We start from the raw sequence: 19170 nt of genomic DNA, 5'->3' as shown, positions 1-19170 counted from the left end.
GACCAACCTTTTGGCCCAGGAGACATTCAATTATAACTTTATTTTTTTTTACAAATAGCTGACCATAGTCTGAAATAACAGAAGTAATACTACTCATCCTACCAATCCACTTCTGCAGCCATGCTGATGCTTCATTAATTCCTGCCGGTCTCTGTTTACCGGGCTCCTGCAATGCCACCACTGAGGTTACCACTGGTGCCAATCATTGCTTACAGCTGTCACATGTCATATTACCCCTATATTGCTGGAAGAAAGTTAATAGAGAACAAATGAGGACTAGAAGAGTATTGGCATAAAAAAGGCATGGATATTGTAAAAATTACTTGTTTGTTGTTTTACACCATTTTAAGCTATTTGTGAAGAAAAAAAGTGGTTTAATAATCACTAAGTGTAATCAACCAGGATTCGGAATACATCTAATATTTTATCTCTATTTCATTTTTAATCTATTACAGGCATTGCCAAAAGTGTTGACACTCTTGAAATTGTTCCAGAAAATTAAGTATTTCTCCCAAAAATTATTGCAATTACACATTTTTTGTTATACACATGCTTATTTATTTTGTATGTATTAAAACAGTAGAAAACAAAAACAGCAAAACAAGTCAAATTGAACATAATTTCAAACAAAACCCCCAAAATGGGCTGGAGAAAATTGTTGGCACCTTTCCAAAATTGTGAGTAAACAACTTTGTTTGAAGCTTGTGATGCTCGTTCAAACTCACCTATAGCAAGTAACAGGTATGGGAAATATGAAAATCACGCCTGAAAAAAAGTTCTGATAAAAAGGCGAGTAGTTGACTCAATCTTTGCATTGTGCCTCTGTGTGCCACACTAAGATTGGAGAACAGACAGAGAAGAGCACTGTTTAAGGACTTGAGAACCTAAAGGCCCGGTCACACACAACGACTTACCAGCGATCCCGAAAACGATGCGACCTGATAGGGATCGCAGGTAAGTCGCTGGGAGGTCGCAGGTGAGATGTCACACAGTCAGATCTTACCAGCGATGCAGGAACAATACAGGTCGCAGTAGCGACCTGTATAACGATCTCAGCAGTCACTGTGACCCTGTCACACAGTGTCAAACACAGCGATGTGTCCTGCCCAGCAGGATATCACCTTTGAAGAAAATGGCCTGGACCATTCAGTAACGACTAGAGATCTCACAGCAGGGGCCTGATCGCTGGTAAGTGTCACACATAACGAGATCGCTAACGGGATCGCTACTGCGTCACCAAACGGTGACTCAGCTGCGATCTCGCTAGCAATCTCGTTATGTGTGACGGTACCTTAAATTGTTGAAAAATATCAACAATCTCAAGTTACAAGTCCATCTCCAGAGATCTTGTGTTAATTTGTCCACAGTGCTCAACATAGTCAAGAAGTTTACAAACCATGGCATTGTAGATAATCTCCCTGGATGTAGACAGCAGAGAACAATTGATGAAAGGTTGCAATGCATTATAGTCTGGATGGTGGATAAGCCAACCCAATAAAATTCCAAAGAAATTCAAGCTGTCCTCCAGGCTCAGGGTGCATCAGTGTCAGCATTAACCATTTGTCAACATTTGAATGAAATTAAAGGCCATGGCTGGAGACCCAGGAAGACCACATTGCTGACAGAGACATAAAAAGTTAGACTGCAGTTTGCCAAAATGTACATGAGCAAGCCAAAATTATGCTGGGAAAGTGTCTTGTGGACAGATGTGAACAAGATAGGGCTTTTTGGTAAAACATATTCCTCTACTGTTTACCGAAAACGGAATGAGGCCTACAAAGAAAAGAACACAGTACCTATAATTGAGTATGGAGGCGGTTCAAAGATGTTTTGGGTTTGTTTTGCTGCATCTGGCTCTGGGGGCCTTGGCAGTGGGCAAGTGTACACTTGGGCGAATTGTGCAATACATAAAGAAGGCGACTCCGTATGACTAAACAAGGTTATATTGTATGGGAACAGGGGAAGTAGCAAAAAATGGGTGAATAGAAATCAAGTTATAAACTCTGTGTACAAATCAGGTTACAGTTGGCAAGCTTAACAGTTACAATCAACTAATAGTACAATTATATTAATCAAACTCCCTTTATTTTATCTTAAACCCAATCCTTCTGTAATGAACAGGGAAACGTCAGTGTCACCGTACTTACAGTCCCAGTAAATAAGTAGCAGGTAAACTCAGGCTCTAAGTATACCTATCTATAGTAGTGGTTCACTAATGCTGACTAAGTTATGTTACAAATCTTTACATCACCAGTCCATTTTGGTAAATACTTAGTTATTCAGTAACATATGTAGGAAGTGGTGGCCAATCTTACTTGGAAGTTGCCTTGGGTAAGATGTCAGTCTCTTTCTCTGGTCTTTGATATTCTGGCTTTGGTACTTTATCGCGTAGTTTAGACCTCCTCTGGAAGCAGTATACAGAGTTCTGTCTTCAATGTTTGACCGCACATTTGTATCTTCTCCTGATGAGGATACTTAATGTTTGGTCTTTAGGTTCCTCGGCAATGGAATGGGGTATTCAGTCTTCAGGTTCCTCTGGTGGATTAGCGCTCCCTGCTAATCCGTCCTTCGAGGAAACATGCTACTTATGATCTGTTTCCAATCTGTTCTAGTTTACCAGCAGAGGGCACTGTGAGCCCCCAAATGTCCTAGAGCACAGAATATGAATACTTTCTACCAGCCACCCCATTACACAAGACATCATGAAATCTGAAGATTACCAAAGGATTTGGGGTTGTAGTGTAGTGCCCAATATCAGAAAGTTGGGTTTGCGTCCTAGCAAATGGATCTTCCAGCAGACCAATAATCCTAAACATACTGCAAGAAATACCCAGAAACTGAACCAAAGCGCTAGAGAAATCTGAAGTGGCAGCAATGAGTCTGGATCTAAATACCATTGAACACCTGTGGAGAGATGTTAACATTACTGTTGGGAGAAGACAACCTTCAAATATGAGAGACCTGGAGCAGTTTGCAAAAGAAAAATGGTCCAAATTTCCAGTTGAGAGGTGTAAGAAGTTTGTTGATGGTTAAAAGAAGCCATTGATTGCAGTTATTTATTCCAAAGCATGTGCAACCAAATATTAAGTTGAGGGTGCCAACAATTTTGTATAGCCCATTTTTGAGGTTTTTTTGTGGAATTATGTCCAACTTGCCATTTTTAAGATTTTTTTGTGTTGTTCCAATACGCACAAAGGAAATAAACATGTGAATAACAAAACATGTGTAATTTCATTAATTTTCTGGGAGAAATACTTCATTTTATGGGACAATTTCAATGGTGCGAACACTTTCAGCCATGAGTGTATATGGTCAGCCATCCATTGATGGCCAGACTGCTTCTTTCTATATATCCATTGTATAAATAAATAATAATAATAATAATAATTGTTACAAAATGTCATATTTCAGCAGACTTGAGATAGTTGCACTGTTGTATACTCCAACAATCAAACCATTGATTGACTGCAGATATAGTTAAATTCAGCCGTGGAACAGGGAACTTTCAACTTTGTGTTCCACCATTCTGCGTTTGAGCATCAGTCTTAGAGCACCAAGTGTTATGATGATGCTAGATTGTGTCTGCTGCGCAGAACCTCAGTTTCCACAGAGGAAAGAGTAGAGCCATGCATTGGGGGAATGATGTGAGTAGTATTTATTTTTTTAGTGTTGTTAATACTTGTGGGGGAAACTGTGGGGCATCCAACTATGCGTTACATGCTGTGTGGGGCATTATATTGTGTTTGGGAGACCCCATACCCTGAGGATGCCCACTCGAAACATGCATCAGGGTTGTGCTGGTATCAGGTTTTCACTCAGGGAGTGATGGCTAAGGAGTGTTATCATCACTATATACTTTATTGTATTGTCTTTGATTTATATTCTAACAAGACAGGCTTTGGTCCGCAGTATATTTGTCAGTATTCTTTATCTGGACATACTTTGTCTATACGTGGTACACTCTACATGCCCCTCCATACTAATTGATACCTACCATACATGTTGTATACTTGTTTCCACCTAGACTGCCATGTTTCATCTAATTATGTATGTCAATTTCTATATAATTAAACTTTACATATTTTATAATTTTGGTGAATTTAGGACTCCTATATCTGTAGGAATAATGATTAGTTTGGAGTTTCCATTCCTACATTATCTGCTTTAGTGCATCCTAGTCCCCCACCTATAATTATAGATGTGGCTGGACATGAAAGTTCGGATGTCATTGAATGTACAGTATGTGTGTTGGGAGCGTGAAACCATGATATTGCGTGAGAGGCTGTGTGAGCCTTGATACTATGTAGTCGATTGTGCAGTTCATGGCACTGTGCGTGGGGGTCATTACACTGTGGAGGTATTATACTGTGTTGGAGGTAACTGGAAAAATCACACTGTTTTGTGGTCACCGTGGAGGCATCATATATTGCTGTGGGCATTGTGAGGCATTGTAGGGGTGTACCGCCCCAGGGCTATGGGGTACTCGGTCCCGGGCAGTGTATTGCTGGGATATGTCACTGGGTGGCCTGGTTCCATGACCCTGGGGGTTGCTTGAAGGAGGTTATGTACAGGGGAGTATTTATAAAGTTTGTATTGTGACACCACTTGCGGGTTGCGGTTATGGTGATGGAACTGCCCCTGCTCAGTTTCTCACCGCTGGGGCTGATGTTAGTGGCAGTCTGGATGTTGGGCCCCCCGCAAGTAGAGCCGGGGCCCCAGGGGGTAGGTGATGGAGTTAGGCGTGGAAAGAAGGTAGACCTCACAAGGGATTCCAGTGTAACTGGGTTCTTTACTCACAGCAGCTTGGTAATTGGTACCCAGAGGAAGGCTGGTGCTCACCGATGGTTTCCTTAGTCCCAGTGCCAGTTTACTGACCTGGTGGCTTCTTTGCCCTGCACCCTTATCATGTTGGTGGGTCCCCGTGGCTTGGAGCGTCTGGGGATCCCCTCCTAGTAGTCTCTCAGTCTTTAATCCGTACGGTGGCAGTTTGAACCCTGTAGGGTTGGTGTCCTGTTCCAGTCCCTGGTTCTCCCCTCACTGCTAATGTCCCTGGACTTTACGGTCAGTGAGGTCTTGGATGGCCCCCTCACCGTGCAGATTTTATCAGGTCTGCCTGGAGCGTTTGCCTGACCTAGGATTCTGTATCTCGTCGGTGCTAAGGTTCTGGGAGTACTCCACCGTACTCACACTGGCAACCACACGCCTGGGCCCTCAGGTCACCGTCACACACTCCCTTCAGTCCAGTTACATCCATATCCTATCACTTCCACTTACTCACTCTCCAGACTCTACTGACTGTCTGCCCCCTCCCACCTGGATGTCGTCTAGTGGACTGGATCGGCTCCACCCCTGGATGGCCATCCATTGGGTCCAACTCTAGGGAAAACGGGAATTATATTATGTTTTAGTGTTACCGGCACTGGTCTTCCAGGTTCCTTGGGGTTGGCCGTGCATCTTTGACAGGATGCATTACCTTGTAGCTCCTGATGGCTTAAGTGGCGCTACAGGGACATCACACTGTGTTTGTGGGCATACTGTGGGGAAAATCATTGTGGGGATATCATATTGTGTGTGTGGCATTTTAAGGACATCTACTCTATGAGGGCCGTGAAAGCGGTATCATAGTGGTTAAAAACACCGTGAGGCTTCATTAAGGGCTCACTTACTTTGTTCTGCAATGCATATCCCTTTATCTGTCTTTAAATGTTAGACATCTGCCTAATAACTTTTTAAATTTGTTGTCTAATCCAGGGAGAATAGAAATGTTGCCTTATTTTAAATTTTAATGTATGCAGGCTGCTAAACCTATTGCAGAACATTTATACATTATGTACCTTGCTTCCAGTTTTTAGTATGGATGTTTTAAGAAATGCAGCATATTCATAAAAGCGTACTAAGGATAAATATAAATGTAAATGTTTGCATATTGGTGCATACCGAGTAATATATAGTATTTATAGGAAAATGAGTATTTCAATGAATAACCTCAGTAACATGTATACTGATTAATGGTCCAGGAAAGGTGACTGTATGCTTTCCTTAATTCCTTTATCACAGGGCTGCATTTTGTTTTTGGATTCTCAGCAATGTCCTTTTTTGCATGCCGTTCTTGGTTTATGGGATCTACATGCTGTTTGCGACTGCAATGTCTATGATAGTATCACTCACATCATACGCAACCGTCAGACAGGCACCTGAATGCGGTATTCACTTTGGCAGCACTGTTCTACATATGAAATTTGGACTTTCATTCTGGTTGAGTCTTGCAACAGGTATTTATTTAGTCATATTTTCCTAATCTAGACCTTAAACATTGTACAGGCTTTTTTTTGCAAGTGGTCTGGCTATATTCATGACTAGGACTATAGGGATCACATGTGTAGCATGTATGGGCTCAGCACAGATGTAACTTTTTTTAACATGATGCATAAACTACAGTATACCCGCAGAAAAAAAAATCTTAAGGCAAAAAGTTTAACTCAACAACACCCTTTTTAAAGGAACCTGTCGGCAGATTCAAACTGCAAAAACCACGAGAAGAATGAATCAGATCCTGACTACATGATTGCAGCCAGGTATACTTTTTTCTAAAATGCTCAGCCCCTATTAGCACTGATAGAGATGGTTGACAGGTCTCTCCCGTACCAAAAGACTGGTCAATCAAATGGACCGGTGTTGGGAAGAGCTATCTGGGAGCAGCACAGGACTAACCTCGTCTATGGCTATGGTTCTTCTAACTAGATTTTTTTTAAAATGCCAGATCATTTCAGCAAAAATATAGCACGCTGAAGTCGTTCAGGCAGGATGTGATTCATTCTGCCTGTGGTTTGGACAGCATGAATCAGCTGACAGGTTCCCTAGAAAAGCTAAAGTGCCCCAGGTAAAATAAGACAGGCAGCATTCCAGAAATTTTTGTTGCTGTGTCAAGCAAAGACCATATGAGATTTGTATGTAGCGTAACTGCTGCAGGCAATCAGCGGGAGCAGATCAGCTAACTGTTCTATCTAACTAAACTGTAAAGGCTGCAGCCCATCAGTTACTGATTGACTGCAGTAATCATGTAACATTATAATATTATATTTTACTACCAGGAGAGACAGTACAGATATCATCAGAACGCCTCTGGTCAGGGAGGTGAATATCTGTTTTTTTAACTTTTTTAGGACATTTTAGTCCTTAAGAAGGAGCTGTCTGATCGTGGACAACCCTTCTAACACAAGCTGTTGAACATGCTAAGTTAGGTGGTGAGTTACACTTTCTGCATCAAGTTATCTTTCTGAATATTGTTATGTGCAACATTTTAGGAAATGCTATATCTGTAGTTAAAGGAGCTTATTGATACTGTAGAAGAAGCTAATGTGACGCCCCTGGACTAGCCCAGGGTGTCACAGGGAACTGCACTATCCTCTATCCTTGGTGCAGGGCCCACCCTCCTTGGTTCCGGGGTCCGCAACAGTGATTCTGTACTAACAGCACAAATCCTAGTCACCCAAACACTACACTTGTCAGGCACACCAGGGGCGTGGTTCCAGCTGGGAAAGGAACCGCCCACCTATGAGTCAGACAGGCTGGTGGGAGGAGTCAGTTAGACAGTTGGTAGTAACTGAAAAAGAGAGAGGACCTGGGGATTGAGAGCTCCCTGAGGAGAGCCTGGCTGGGTCGCAGACAGTGGCCTGTACTTGACGGCTCAGAGATTAGCGGCGTCAGCACAGCGGAGGGATAGGACTTCCCACACAGAGCAGTCACAGAAAATCCCACGTGCCAGCTGCTAAGAGCAGGTCCCAATTAAAAAGAGGGACGGGACCCGAAGGTTTCAAGCCAACGGGGCCAGGGACACACACAGTATACAGTGTATGGAGGAAGGCTCCAGTCCACCACAGAATCACTGAAAGAGACCACCGCACGTGCAGTCACCGAGAGCAGCAGTACCAAGAGACTTTGTTTACCTCAGAGTCTGTGTCCACTGAATGCGTCATCACACCTGAGTGAGTACCCTGGCTCCCCAGCGCCCTGCCGGCCCTATATCAATATAGGCTGTTCCTACCTATTCCCTACCCTGAGTCCCGGGGCCCCTACCTGCGGAGGGAATCACCACCAGGCTGCCCCAACACCATCAGCCCCGGCACTCCCATACAGCAGTGGCGGTATTCCTTATTACCGCACACCGCAGGTGGCGTCACAAATATTCTCCCCCGTAAAAAACCTTTTTGTTTTTCATCAAAGTGTCTGCCGAGCAGTCCGACTGCTGCTAGGGCGTCACACATTGATTTTTGGCGTCACGAACAGGATTGGACTGGACCCACTAACCTGGGTGACGTGCGCCTTCTCCAAAACTGTTGAGCCCAAAGTGAATAAAAAAAAAAAAAATTCAGTTGCCGCCATCTTGCTGCTGAAAACCAAGGGGGCATAGAAAGATGTTGGCGCCGGGTGAAGCGAGCGCAGCGGCAGTTCCCCCTCAAGATCAAGGTGACATGGACGCACGAGCGACCGCGCAGATAATGCCAATGACTTTACCGTATGTGCCAGGCGCTACCTGGCTACCACAATATGATGGTTCCCCTGACACTCTGCAAGGATTCAAAAGAAAAATCCGCACACTCCTGGATATGTTTGGGATGAATGACCGGCAGCAAGCGTCTGTACTACTCGGCCAGTTATCAGGCGCCGCAGAGCTGGAGGCGGAGACCTGGACAGATCAGGACCGGGCCTCAGTAACTGCCATTTTTGAACGTCTGCGACTTTCCTTTGAAAACCGCACTGAGGCAGAACTCCGGATAAAGTTTTACAACTGCAAGCAGCGCCCACAAGAAAGCATTAGAGACTATGCTCTGAGGCTGCAATCAGCGCTACGGACTCTCAAACTAACCATTCCCATCAGTGAAGCTGAAGGAAACAAGGTGCTTGTTGAACAGTTTCTGCAAGGCCTGGGGTCAGTGGAGGACCGCAAGCAGCTACGGCTGTGGACTCTGGAATATCCTGCAATGGACTTTGCTGTTTTAAAAGACCGAGCCATCAAGGCTTTGCAAACCCCAGAGCCAACTGATTCTCCTGCTACGTCCTGGCAAGCCGGCACTTCTCCTCTACATGTGCCACCTCCTGTTAGAGCACTGCCAGAGCCAAAGACCCCAGCAGCGCCTGCAGGCGATACCAGTGATTTGTCTTTACAGGTGCAGCAGCTGAGCAGTGATGTTGCAAGGATCCTAGAGGCAATGCAGCTCAAGCCCAAGACCAAGCCGGCGGAGAAGATCCAGCTTGCTAACTGCCCAGATGACGTCCCTTGGATGAGAGGGAGGACCTCGACATACAGAGGAAGGAACCGTGACCGGTATGAAAACCTTGTTTGTTATAGGTGCAACAAGACTGGTCACTACGCCCGTTATTGTCCTTTAAACGGGCCACCCCTGGGGCCAAGGGCCACTCCCCAGGACTAAATCAACAAGGCCCAGCAGACTGGCGGGAGCGGTATGTTGGAGGAAGGACCATCGTTTCCATCACCTTGGATGGGATTCCGACTTCAGCACTTCTTGATACCGGCTCCCAGGTAACAACTATACCCCAAGTACTGTATACCAAATTCTGGTCAACTGAGGAACTCGCCCCACCGGACAATGACCTCACCATTTATGCTGTAAATGGTTTACCAGTAACACAACTCGGGTTCAAGGAGGTAACCATCAAGGTGGGCAGGGTGGAGTTAGCACGCCAAGGACTCATAGTAGTGCAGAATGACCCTAGTGACCGGAACCCTAAGATGATTTTGGGGACTAATGTTATTGAGAATTGTATGGGGGAAGTATTGTTTCTTCTCCAACAGCTCTCTGAAACTGCAGGAACGGGACGCCAGAGGGTCCTGCAAAGAGAGATTCGAGACCTCCAGCAGAGGCAACAGGTAAATTTGTCTGGTGGGGAAATTGGCGGTGTACGGGTAATGGATGCAGCTCCTGTGGTAGTGCCCCCACGGAGTGAGATGATGATATGGTGCAGGGCAGCTGTAGGCTCCCGTGGACAGAATTACCAGGCAGTGGTAGAGGCCCTGCCTTCAGAGCACTGGTCTACAGTACTGACAGCCAGAGGGGTAGTCGATGTCCGTAAGGGGAGAGTGCCCGTGCGAGTGTTGAATTGCGGGGAGGAAGAGGTTAGACTGCCCAGGTATGCTACCATAGCCAAATTGTACACTGTGAGTGAGAATTTCATCCAGACAGTAAAGTCCTCAGCCACACCAGATCAGTCAGCCACAGACAGTTCCCAGATTCAGCAAGAACAGTGGTGTCAAGAGTTACATGTAGGTACTGACTCCACTCCACTACATCAAAAACAAGGGGTCTACAGGGTGGTTCAGGAGTATGAGCAAGTGTTTTGTAAACACCCATTAGACTTTGGGAGGGTGAAAGGGGTTCAGCATCATATACCCACAGGCATTCATCCACCTATAAAGGAAAGGTATAGGCCCATACCACCTGCTCACTACCAGTGTGCCAAAGACATGCTGAGAAGTATGAAGGAGGCTGGGGTCATCCGTGATAGTTGCAGCCCCTGGGCAGCCCCGCTAGTCCTAGTGAAGAAGAAAGACGGCACTATGAGGATGTGCGTGGACTATAGGAGAATTAACAACATCACACATAAGGATGCCTATCCACTGCCCAGAATTGAAGAGTCCTTGACTGCATTAAGATCTGCAAATTACTTCTCTACCCTTGACCTCACTAGTGGTTATTGGCAAGTGTCCGTTGCTGAGGAGGATCGCGAGAAGACCGCCTTTGCCACCCCGATGGGATTATGTGAATTTAACAGCATGCCATTCGGGCTGTGCAATGCACCTGGTACGTTTCAACGACTCATGGAGAGCTGTTTAGGCCATTGCAACTTCGAGACTGTCCTGCTGTACCTGGACGACGTAATTGTATATTCCAAGACCTATGAGGAGCATCTGGGACATCTGGCAGAAGTATTTGAAGCCCTTTCCAGGTACGGGATGAAACTAAAACCCTCCAAATGTCACCTGCTGAAGCCCAAAGTCCAATACCTGGGGCATGTGGTAAGTGCCGAAGGTGTGGCTCCGGACCCTGAGAAAATCACAGCTATCCAGAACTGGCCCAGGCCTCAGAACATCAAAGAGGTGCGCCAATTCCTGGGATTGATGGGGTACTACCGGAGGTTCGTGAAAGGCTATACCAAGATGGCATCCCCCTTACAAGATCTCCTAGTCGGACAAAGAAAGCACGGCAAGACTTCTGGCTCTCCATTCACATGGGGTGAGGAGCAGGAGAAGTCCTTCAAGTGGATGAAGTCAGCTTTGACAGGAGATGAGATTCTGGCATATCCTGACTATAACCTCCCATTTGTGCTGTACACTGCTGCCAGCAACGTGGGGCTGGGAGCTGTTCTATCCCAGGTACAGGATGGCAAGGAAAAGGTGATTGCATACGCCAGCAGGAAACTCCGTCCAACAGAAAGAAATCCTGAGAACTATAGTTCTTTCAAGCTGGAGTTCTTAGCACTTGTTTGGGCAGTGACAGAGAAGTTTAAGCATTACCTGGCTTCTGCAAAATTCACCGTATATACAGACAATAACCCGTTGACACACCTGGACACGGCGAAGCTTGGAGCTTTGGAGCAGCGGTGGGTAGCACGACTGGCAAATTACGATTTCACTATAAAGTACAGGGCTGGTCGCAAGAACGCTAACGCTGATGCGTTGTCCAGGATGCCCCAGTTGTGTGATGATGGGAGGCATGAAGATGACCTGGAGGAGATTGAGATACCTGCTTTCCATCGCCCTACTGATAGAGTGAAACCCCGATATTATAGTGATCAGCAAGAGGCGACCTTCAACCCATTGCCCCACCATGGTTGGCAAGAAGCCCAAGATAATGACCCTGCAATCAGATTGATAAAGGCATTGATATCCGAGGCTGATTCACACCTTGAACCAGATGCTCCAGAAGAAGCTAAGAAATTGTGGAAAGAAAGAAGTCGTCTGTGTTTCCATGGAGGCAAGTTGTGCAGAAGTCTCATTAATCCAAAAACGCATGAGAGAATATGCCAGATAGTAATACCCACAGCATATGCACCAGTGGTGTTGGAGGCCTATCATGATAGAGCTGGGCACTTTGGTTGGAAGAAGTTGGAAATGTTGCTGAGAAGTCGCTTTTATTGGACTGGGATGAGAGATACCATAGAAGCTTGGTGCAGGAACTGTGGTCCATGTACATTAAGGAGAAAAGATAGCACCAGTCAGCGAGCGCCATTGCAACCAATAGTAACTACCCAGCCTCTAGAACTCGTTGCCTTAGACCACGTCAAGCTCACACCAAGCAGGAATGGGTACACCTATGCACTCACCATAGTAGATCACTATTCAAGATTCCTGGTGGTGGTACCTGTCAAAGATCTAACTGCCAGCACTGCGGCGAAGGCTTTCCAGGCACATTTCTGCAGACCCCACGGTTACCCAGATCACGTCCTAACAGATCAAGGTCCCGCTTTTGAAGCAGAAATCTTCCAGGAATTTTGTAAATTGTATGGGTGTAAGAAGATACGCACTGCCCCCTACCACGCACAAACAAATGGGATGTGTGAGAAGATGAACTATGTAGTCATCAACCTGCTGAAAACTCTACCCCTTGAGGAGCGGAACGAGTGGCCTGAAAAATTGCCAGATCTTGTGGACATGTACAATAGTATTCCTGTGAGTTCCACTAAATGCACACCCGCTTATCTCATGAGGGCTAGACCTGGGAGACTGCCAGTGGATCTGGAGATGGAAGTTGAGATGCCTGAAGTTTATTCCCCAAATGCAGATTGGGATACCAAGCGTAGAGCTCAATACAGGCAAATTCAAGAGTATGTCGAGGAGAATCTGGACCAAAGTAGGGAAAAGCAAGAAAGAAGCTTTAACAAGCAAGCCCAAGCCCCTCCATTTTCACCAGGAGAAGTGGTCTTAAAAAGAAAAAGAAAGATGCATAAACTGGACGACCAGTGGGAAAGAGAGCCATATGTGGTCCAGCCTTCCAATTTCAACAACCAGAAGACCTGTCTTGTCAGCAAGGACCAAGGAAGAACCACAGCTGTAATTTCCCGTGACCACTTGAAAAAGTGCCCTGAACCCCTGAACATCCAGAAGGAAGAACAGCCCCAACCTCAAGTGACTGAGAAAAAGAAGAGAGTGATCCACACCATCCTAGGTGACTTCCCGGAAGATTGGCCTATGTACAATGGAGCAGTGATTGTGCCTGTACTCACATTCCCGCAACCCGCGGAAGAACCAGAACCAAGGAGGCCTGAAATCATTGCACCTAGAGAAGTACCCATACCAGCACCACGAACACGTAGATTACCACCTACAACACCTAGCACCAGTAGTGGGGAACAGGTAGTAGCAAACACCACAGTACAAGGGTTAGAGGGAAGCCAGGAGCTGAGAAGGTCCACCCGTGTGAACTTTGGTCAGCCCCCACATAGGTTCAGAGATGAGGAATGGTAGCGGAACCCGGCTACTCTACCCTAATGTAAATAGTCTAAATATAGAGTAAATTTAAAAATGTTTAGTATTTTCCATGCTTTTAATTCTACTATTTTCCATGCTAAAGATAGTCATGTAAGACATGTTGATATAGAGTGTTGATAAGAAGAATGTTGATTTTATTTTAATTACCTGGATTCATGACCTGATTGACGACCAATGATAAGTTTTATTGAAAATGGACCTTTGGCTACAGGACTGGTGGTAGCCAGCACAAACTGGTGCTATTGTAAATGGTTATTTCCCATTCATAGCCACGGACTGCATCCCCACCTACAGGAGAAGACACAGGTGGAGGAGAGACCTGGGAGACATATGGCCCAGGTCTGGCCACCAACAGGAGCGGTGGCTTGCCTCCTTTTGGAACTTTGGGGGTGGGATGAAGGATTGGGAAAGCGAAACGTTGGGTTCAAGTGCCTCCCCTGCGTGGGATGGATAGATATGTTTTTCTTATTAAAATGTTCACTTTTTGCAGATAAAAATAAACACTCTGGGTGCACTGTAGCTCGGGGACGAGCTACGTTTAACCAAGGGGGAATGTGACGCCCCTGGACTAGCCCAGGGTGTCACAGGGAACTGCACTATCCTCTATCCTTGGTGCAGGGCCCACCCTCCTTGGTTCCGGGGTCCGCAACAGTGATTCTGTACTAACAGCACAAATCCTAGTCACCCAAACACTACACTTGTCAGGCACACCAGGGGCGTGGTTCCAGCTGGGAAAGGAACCGCCCACCTATGAGTCAGACAGGCTGGTGGGAGGAGTCAGTTAGACAGTTGGTAGTAACTGAAAAAGAGAGAGGACCTGGGGATTGAGAGCTCCCTGAGGAGAGCCTGGCTGGGTCGCAGACAGTGGCCTGTACTTGACGGCTCAGAGATTAGCGGCGTCAGCACAGCGGAGGGATAGGACTTCCCACACAGAGCAGTCACAGAAAATCCCACGTGCCAGCTGCTAAGAGCAGGTCCCAATTAAAAAGAGGGACGGGACCCGAAGGTTTCAAGCCAACGGGGCCAGGGACACACACAGTATACAGTGTATGGAGGAAGGCTCCAGTCCACCACAGAATCACTGAAAGAGACCACCGCACGTGCAGTCACCGAGAGCAGCAGTACCAAGAGACTTTGTTTACCTCAGAGTCTGTGTCCACTGAATGCGTCATCACACCTGAGTGAGTACCCTGGCTCCCCAGCGCCCTGCCGGCCCTATATCAATATAGGCTGTTCCTACCTATTCCCTACCCTGAGTCCCGGGGCCCCTACCTGCGGAGGGAATCACCACCAGGCTGCCCCAACACCATCAGCCCCGGCACTCCCATACAGCAGCGGCGGTATTCCTTATTACCGCACACCGCAGGTGGCGTCACAAATATTCTCCCCCGTAAAAAACCTTTTTGTTTTTCATCAAAGTGTCTGCCGAGCAGTCTGACTGCTGCTAGGGCGTCACACTAACAGTTTTCTTTACTGTCTTTTTAATTGTATGCAAGTGGTGACTGTGATTGAACTAATGGATTTGGTAGTTTACAATAATTTTTGAAATGTGATATAGACATACAGTCCCTGACAGACGTTCTTGCCAAAATCTGACCTTTCTGTGTTCATTAAATTATCAATATTTCAGCTTTGCAGCAACTTTATTATCATAACCTAAACAAACTCTGGGAGGATTTCAGCCTTCAAGAGAGTAATTTATGAAACCAATGGATGAATTTAAAGTCAGGTTATAAGCTTTTATTTACATAACATGGATATGCGACACTTCTGTCAGGGAGTGTAAGGTGGGTTGCTCTATGATGAGCTATTAAAGTGCAATGGGTTTCTGATCTTGAACTAGAGGCAGCTGTTATATATGACACAAGAAACTATGAAAAGAAGAAAAAAAAGGAGCTTGGGTTTCCTTCATTAAAGGCAAAGTTTACTGGCCAAAACAAACTTACTCATTGGCACCCATGTTACAAGCAGGTCAGCGGAACAGCTGTCCTAGTCATCTCTGATCAATGTTTATTTCCCACTGCTGCCAGAGCTAATAGCAGTTGATCGGCGGGGGTGCCTGGTGCCAGACTTCCCCTGATCTGATATTAATGGCTTATGCTAAGGACACCTGAACAACTCTTTGAAAATGCACTAAAAACTTCATCAAAATTCACAGACAGCTGTAATTTACTTAAAATTGGATCTATCAATAGAAAATGCAAACAAAAATTATTAAACCAATGTCACATTATGCAATTAAAAAATACACCATGGAGGTAACAAATGCTGCAAACAAAAAAGCATGATTTAACAAAGTTGGTGCAAAGTAAAACAATTTCTCGTATTAATTAATCAACTTCCAAATATTATTTTTCAAATAAATGAAGTAGCTGTTTTAGTTACTTACTGTCTTTTTATGGCAAGACGCTGCTAATTATATATTACCACTTTATCTTTTTCTTTAGGTATACTTTGCCTCATTCTCAGCATCATCCTTTTGACGATACACATAATGCGGCCAAGCATGCTACGGCGTTTATTCAGCTTGAAAGACAATGAGGATTTATGCAATAAAATTGAAAAAGATGATGACTCTGTCTCAGAAGACAATAAAACTGAAGCTGTAAGCCAGATGTTATAAGATCGTCTGCTCCTTTCACAGACTTGTATGTATAATGGTCAAGAACCCAAGTATAGAGACCCAAGGTGGAGAACTGTTAGGCTAAGTGCACTAAAGGCTTGGGAGAGATGCCCAGAAACTACTTAGTAGTCGATTTGAAAATCTATCGATAAAAGTAAAAAACTGTCTCTAATGCTTCTCTCAACTGCTATTTCATCAACCCCTGACTGGAATCCACTTTACATTGATACCGCAGCATTGTTAAAGAAAGAAACAGAGATTTACTTGGTCTTGAACTTTTTTTTTACATACCCTAAAAATGCATATAAACTGCATAAGAAAAACAGAATCATTTCACATGTACGTTTTTTCTTTTAATGAGCAATAGATAACTGGCTTTTAATAACTTGTTTTGCATTAATATATTGTTATGTCTAGTTCATTACATCAGGCAAAAATGTGGAACGATAATCAATACACATTAATATTTCTGCTTCAGTTCAATAGAAGATGGAGAAAGTTATCCTTAGTTATATTATAGCTAGATTATAATTGGTGTGTTTTCTAACCGTGTAAAAAAACAGATACAACATGTATGTGCAGCATGGATGTGTGAATGAGGCCTAAAAGTGCCTGCTATCTCTGCACCCCCTCTAGATACATCCCAGAAAGCATAGATTAGAAGTCTAAGGCCAGGGTCGCAATCAGTGTTGTACTGTCTACCGGAGGAACCGCCAGTAATACCAGTCCTGGCCGCGGTTACCTGCATTGAACTCTGGACCTCTCACCTGAGCTCCGGAGTGCAGCCTGGACTGAACTCAGGGTTTGCAGGACTGAACCATGAGGGCTGACTAATTCCCCGGCAATTGTGGTTCAGTTCATGTCCCAGCTGCGGACAGGCCTGGCTGCACCAATTTCGGCTATATACATTTTCTGCAGGCGGACACCCAGATGTAGTAGACTACGTTCGGGTGTTCGCCTGCAGAAAATGGTGCAAGACAGAGCACACTCTGACTCTGTCTGCTCCATTATAGTCAATGGCCCCATCGGCGTATGCGCCCGAAACGCGTTTTGCGAGGGGGGAGGTAGGGAGGTTTGGACGGAAGCCTCGACGGGACCAGTAAACGTAGATAAAAATGTGAAAGCAGCCTTAGAATAGACTAGAATTCATATATTCGGATGTAGATGTTTCTGGAGTTATGTGACCTTGAGTGGTAATCATTGTTCAGCCTTCTATGTATTAGAGCAGTGTTTCTCAACTCCAGTCCTTAAGACCCACCAACAGATCATGTTTCAGGTTTTCCTCAATCAGGCTTTCAGGATTTCCTTAATGTTGCACAGGTGATGGAATTATTCTCTGTCTAATATTGAGGAAAACCTCAAAACATGATCTGTTGGTGGGTCTTGAGGACTGGAGTTGAGAAACACTGTATTAGAGTTTTCTATTTCTACAGACTTTGCTCTTAAAGTGCATAATATTAGGCTATAAGTCATGAGCTGAATTGAAGTCCACAAATAGCCAACAAAGTGCTAAGTGTCTGCCAGATAGCCCACTACAATTTAAAGAGTAACTGTCCTTGTCATTTTTTTCATTAATCAATAGTACAAAATAAAAATAAGAAACTTTTCAATATATCATATTAGAGAAATCCGAAAAATCTGCTTCTTTCTCCTCTGAGGCTTATTATTGGTTCTCAAAATTCTCAATTCATGGGTACAATCAGTTTTCAGTGGATTCACAAGATTTTCCTAATACTGGTTATACCAAGTAGTCTACAGACAATTGTTAGTGCTTGACCCCAATAACCATTAAATCTGCAGCTAGGTTTGTAGGCAAAAAAAACCCCTTTAATTTGCCTGGAATCAGAAATGAATTTAAACTGAGATTTTTTTAAAAATAAAAAATCCCCAATAAACCAGCGCTGATAAGAGGTTTTTTTGTTGATATTTTATACTTTTTATTGCTGTCCTTGTTTTAGACACACATTATTCAAAACAATTCACACAATAGAACAAGGAAAAAAAGAGAGAATACACCACATATGGTAGAAATAAAAATAAAAATAAAGAATAAGTAATTGATAGTGCAGCAAACAGATACCAGGTCAAGATCCTTGAGGAAGGGGACCGGTAACGCCCCCCGAAACGCGCGTCGGATTGGACCTTTGCTTAGCTCACCCTGCGAGGTGCCGATAATCTAGCAGCCTCTCTCCCCCTTGTGAATATCCAGCCCTGTATGTGGCGAATGCCCGGGCTGTCACTGAAGGAGCAGGAGAAGCTGCGTGCTTGATTCAACTACCGCCCTGTGAACTAGCACGGAATAGTGCTTTGTGGCTCTGCTCCGTTTAATCTAGGAGCGCAAATAGGAGTCCCTTGCACGGAAACTACTCTATATCTCCAGGAGGAGAAAGTACTGTACAGTTATCCAGTATATGGAGGTTGATGTCTGAATTTGATCGTAGGAGCGCAAATAGGAGACTCCTGCATGGAAACGACTTTATATCTCTAGGAGGAGAAAGTATCGTGCAGTCACCCAGTATGTGGAAGCTTGATGCCTGAACTTGACTGCAGGTAAACTCCTATTGGAACACTTGATGAGCTGGGGCTCTACCTCATCCTCACTACAACCCTGAAGTGCAGTTTCTTCAAATTCATTTAAAGGCACTTGGAACGCTGAAATTGCTGCTTATATTTTAAGCCTCTATTAAAAGCTTATGGATTGAAAAAAACTCTCCAGGTATCTCAAAAATCATGATGCAGTGATAGTTTCAATTGGCATTAAATATCATATGCCTTGAAGCATCACTTAATATACTATACTAGATTTAATAATTGCTCTACTACCGGCCGGGGTACTGCAACCAGACACCTGGTATCTGTTTGCTGCACTATCAATTACTTATTCTTTATTTTTATTTTTATTTCTACCATATGTGGTGTATTCTCTCTTTTTTTCCTTGTTCTATTGTGTGAATTGTTTTGAATAAATCTGTGTCTAAAACAAGGACAGCAATAAAAAGTCTAAAATATCAACAAAAAAACCTCTTATCAGCGCTGGTTT

At 44.5% G+C, this 19170-nt stretch overlaps 1 protein-coding gene across 1 annotated transcript in view; it reads left to right on the top strand.

Moving 5' to 3' along the window:
* Positions 1-17063, top strand: part of LOC142301689 (dual oxidase maturation factor 1-like) — a 90639-nt gene extending 73576 nt beyond the window's left edge. The window contains exons 7-8 of the mRNA XM_075342711.1: positions 6058-6272; positions 15955-17063. Coding sequence (XP_075198826.1) covers positions 6058-6272; positions 15955-16130 — 391 coding nt within the window. The 3' untranslated portion in view covers positions 16131-17063. The remainder of the gene's footprint in view (positions 1-6057; positions 6273-15954) is intronic.
* Positions 17064-19170: the final 2107 nt, after the last annotated feature.

The sequence above is a fragment of the Anomaloglossus baeobatrachus genome, chromosome 4 (genome assembly GCF_048569485.1).
Source record: "Anomaloglossus baeobatrachus isolate aAnoBae1 chromosome 4, aAnoBae1.hap1, whole genome shotgun sequence".
Taxonomy (NCBI): domain Eukaryota; kingdom Metazoa; phylum Chordata; class Amphibia; order Anura; family Aromobatidae; genus Anomaloglossus; species Anomaloglossus baeobatrachus.
The sequence above is the reverse complement of the archived record's forward strand: the minus strand, read 5'-3'. Positions and strand labels throughout refer to the sequence as shown.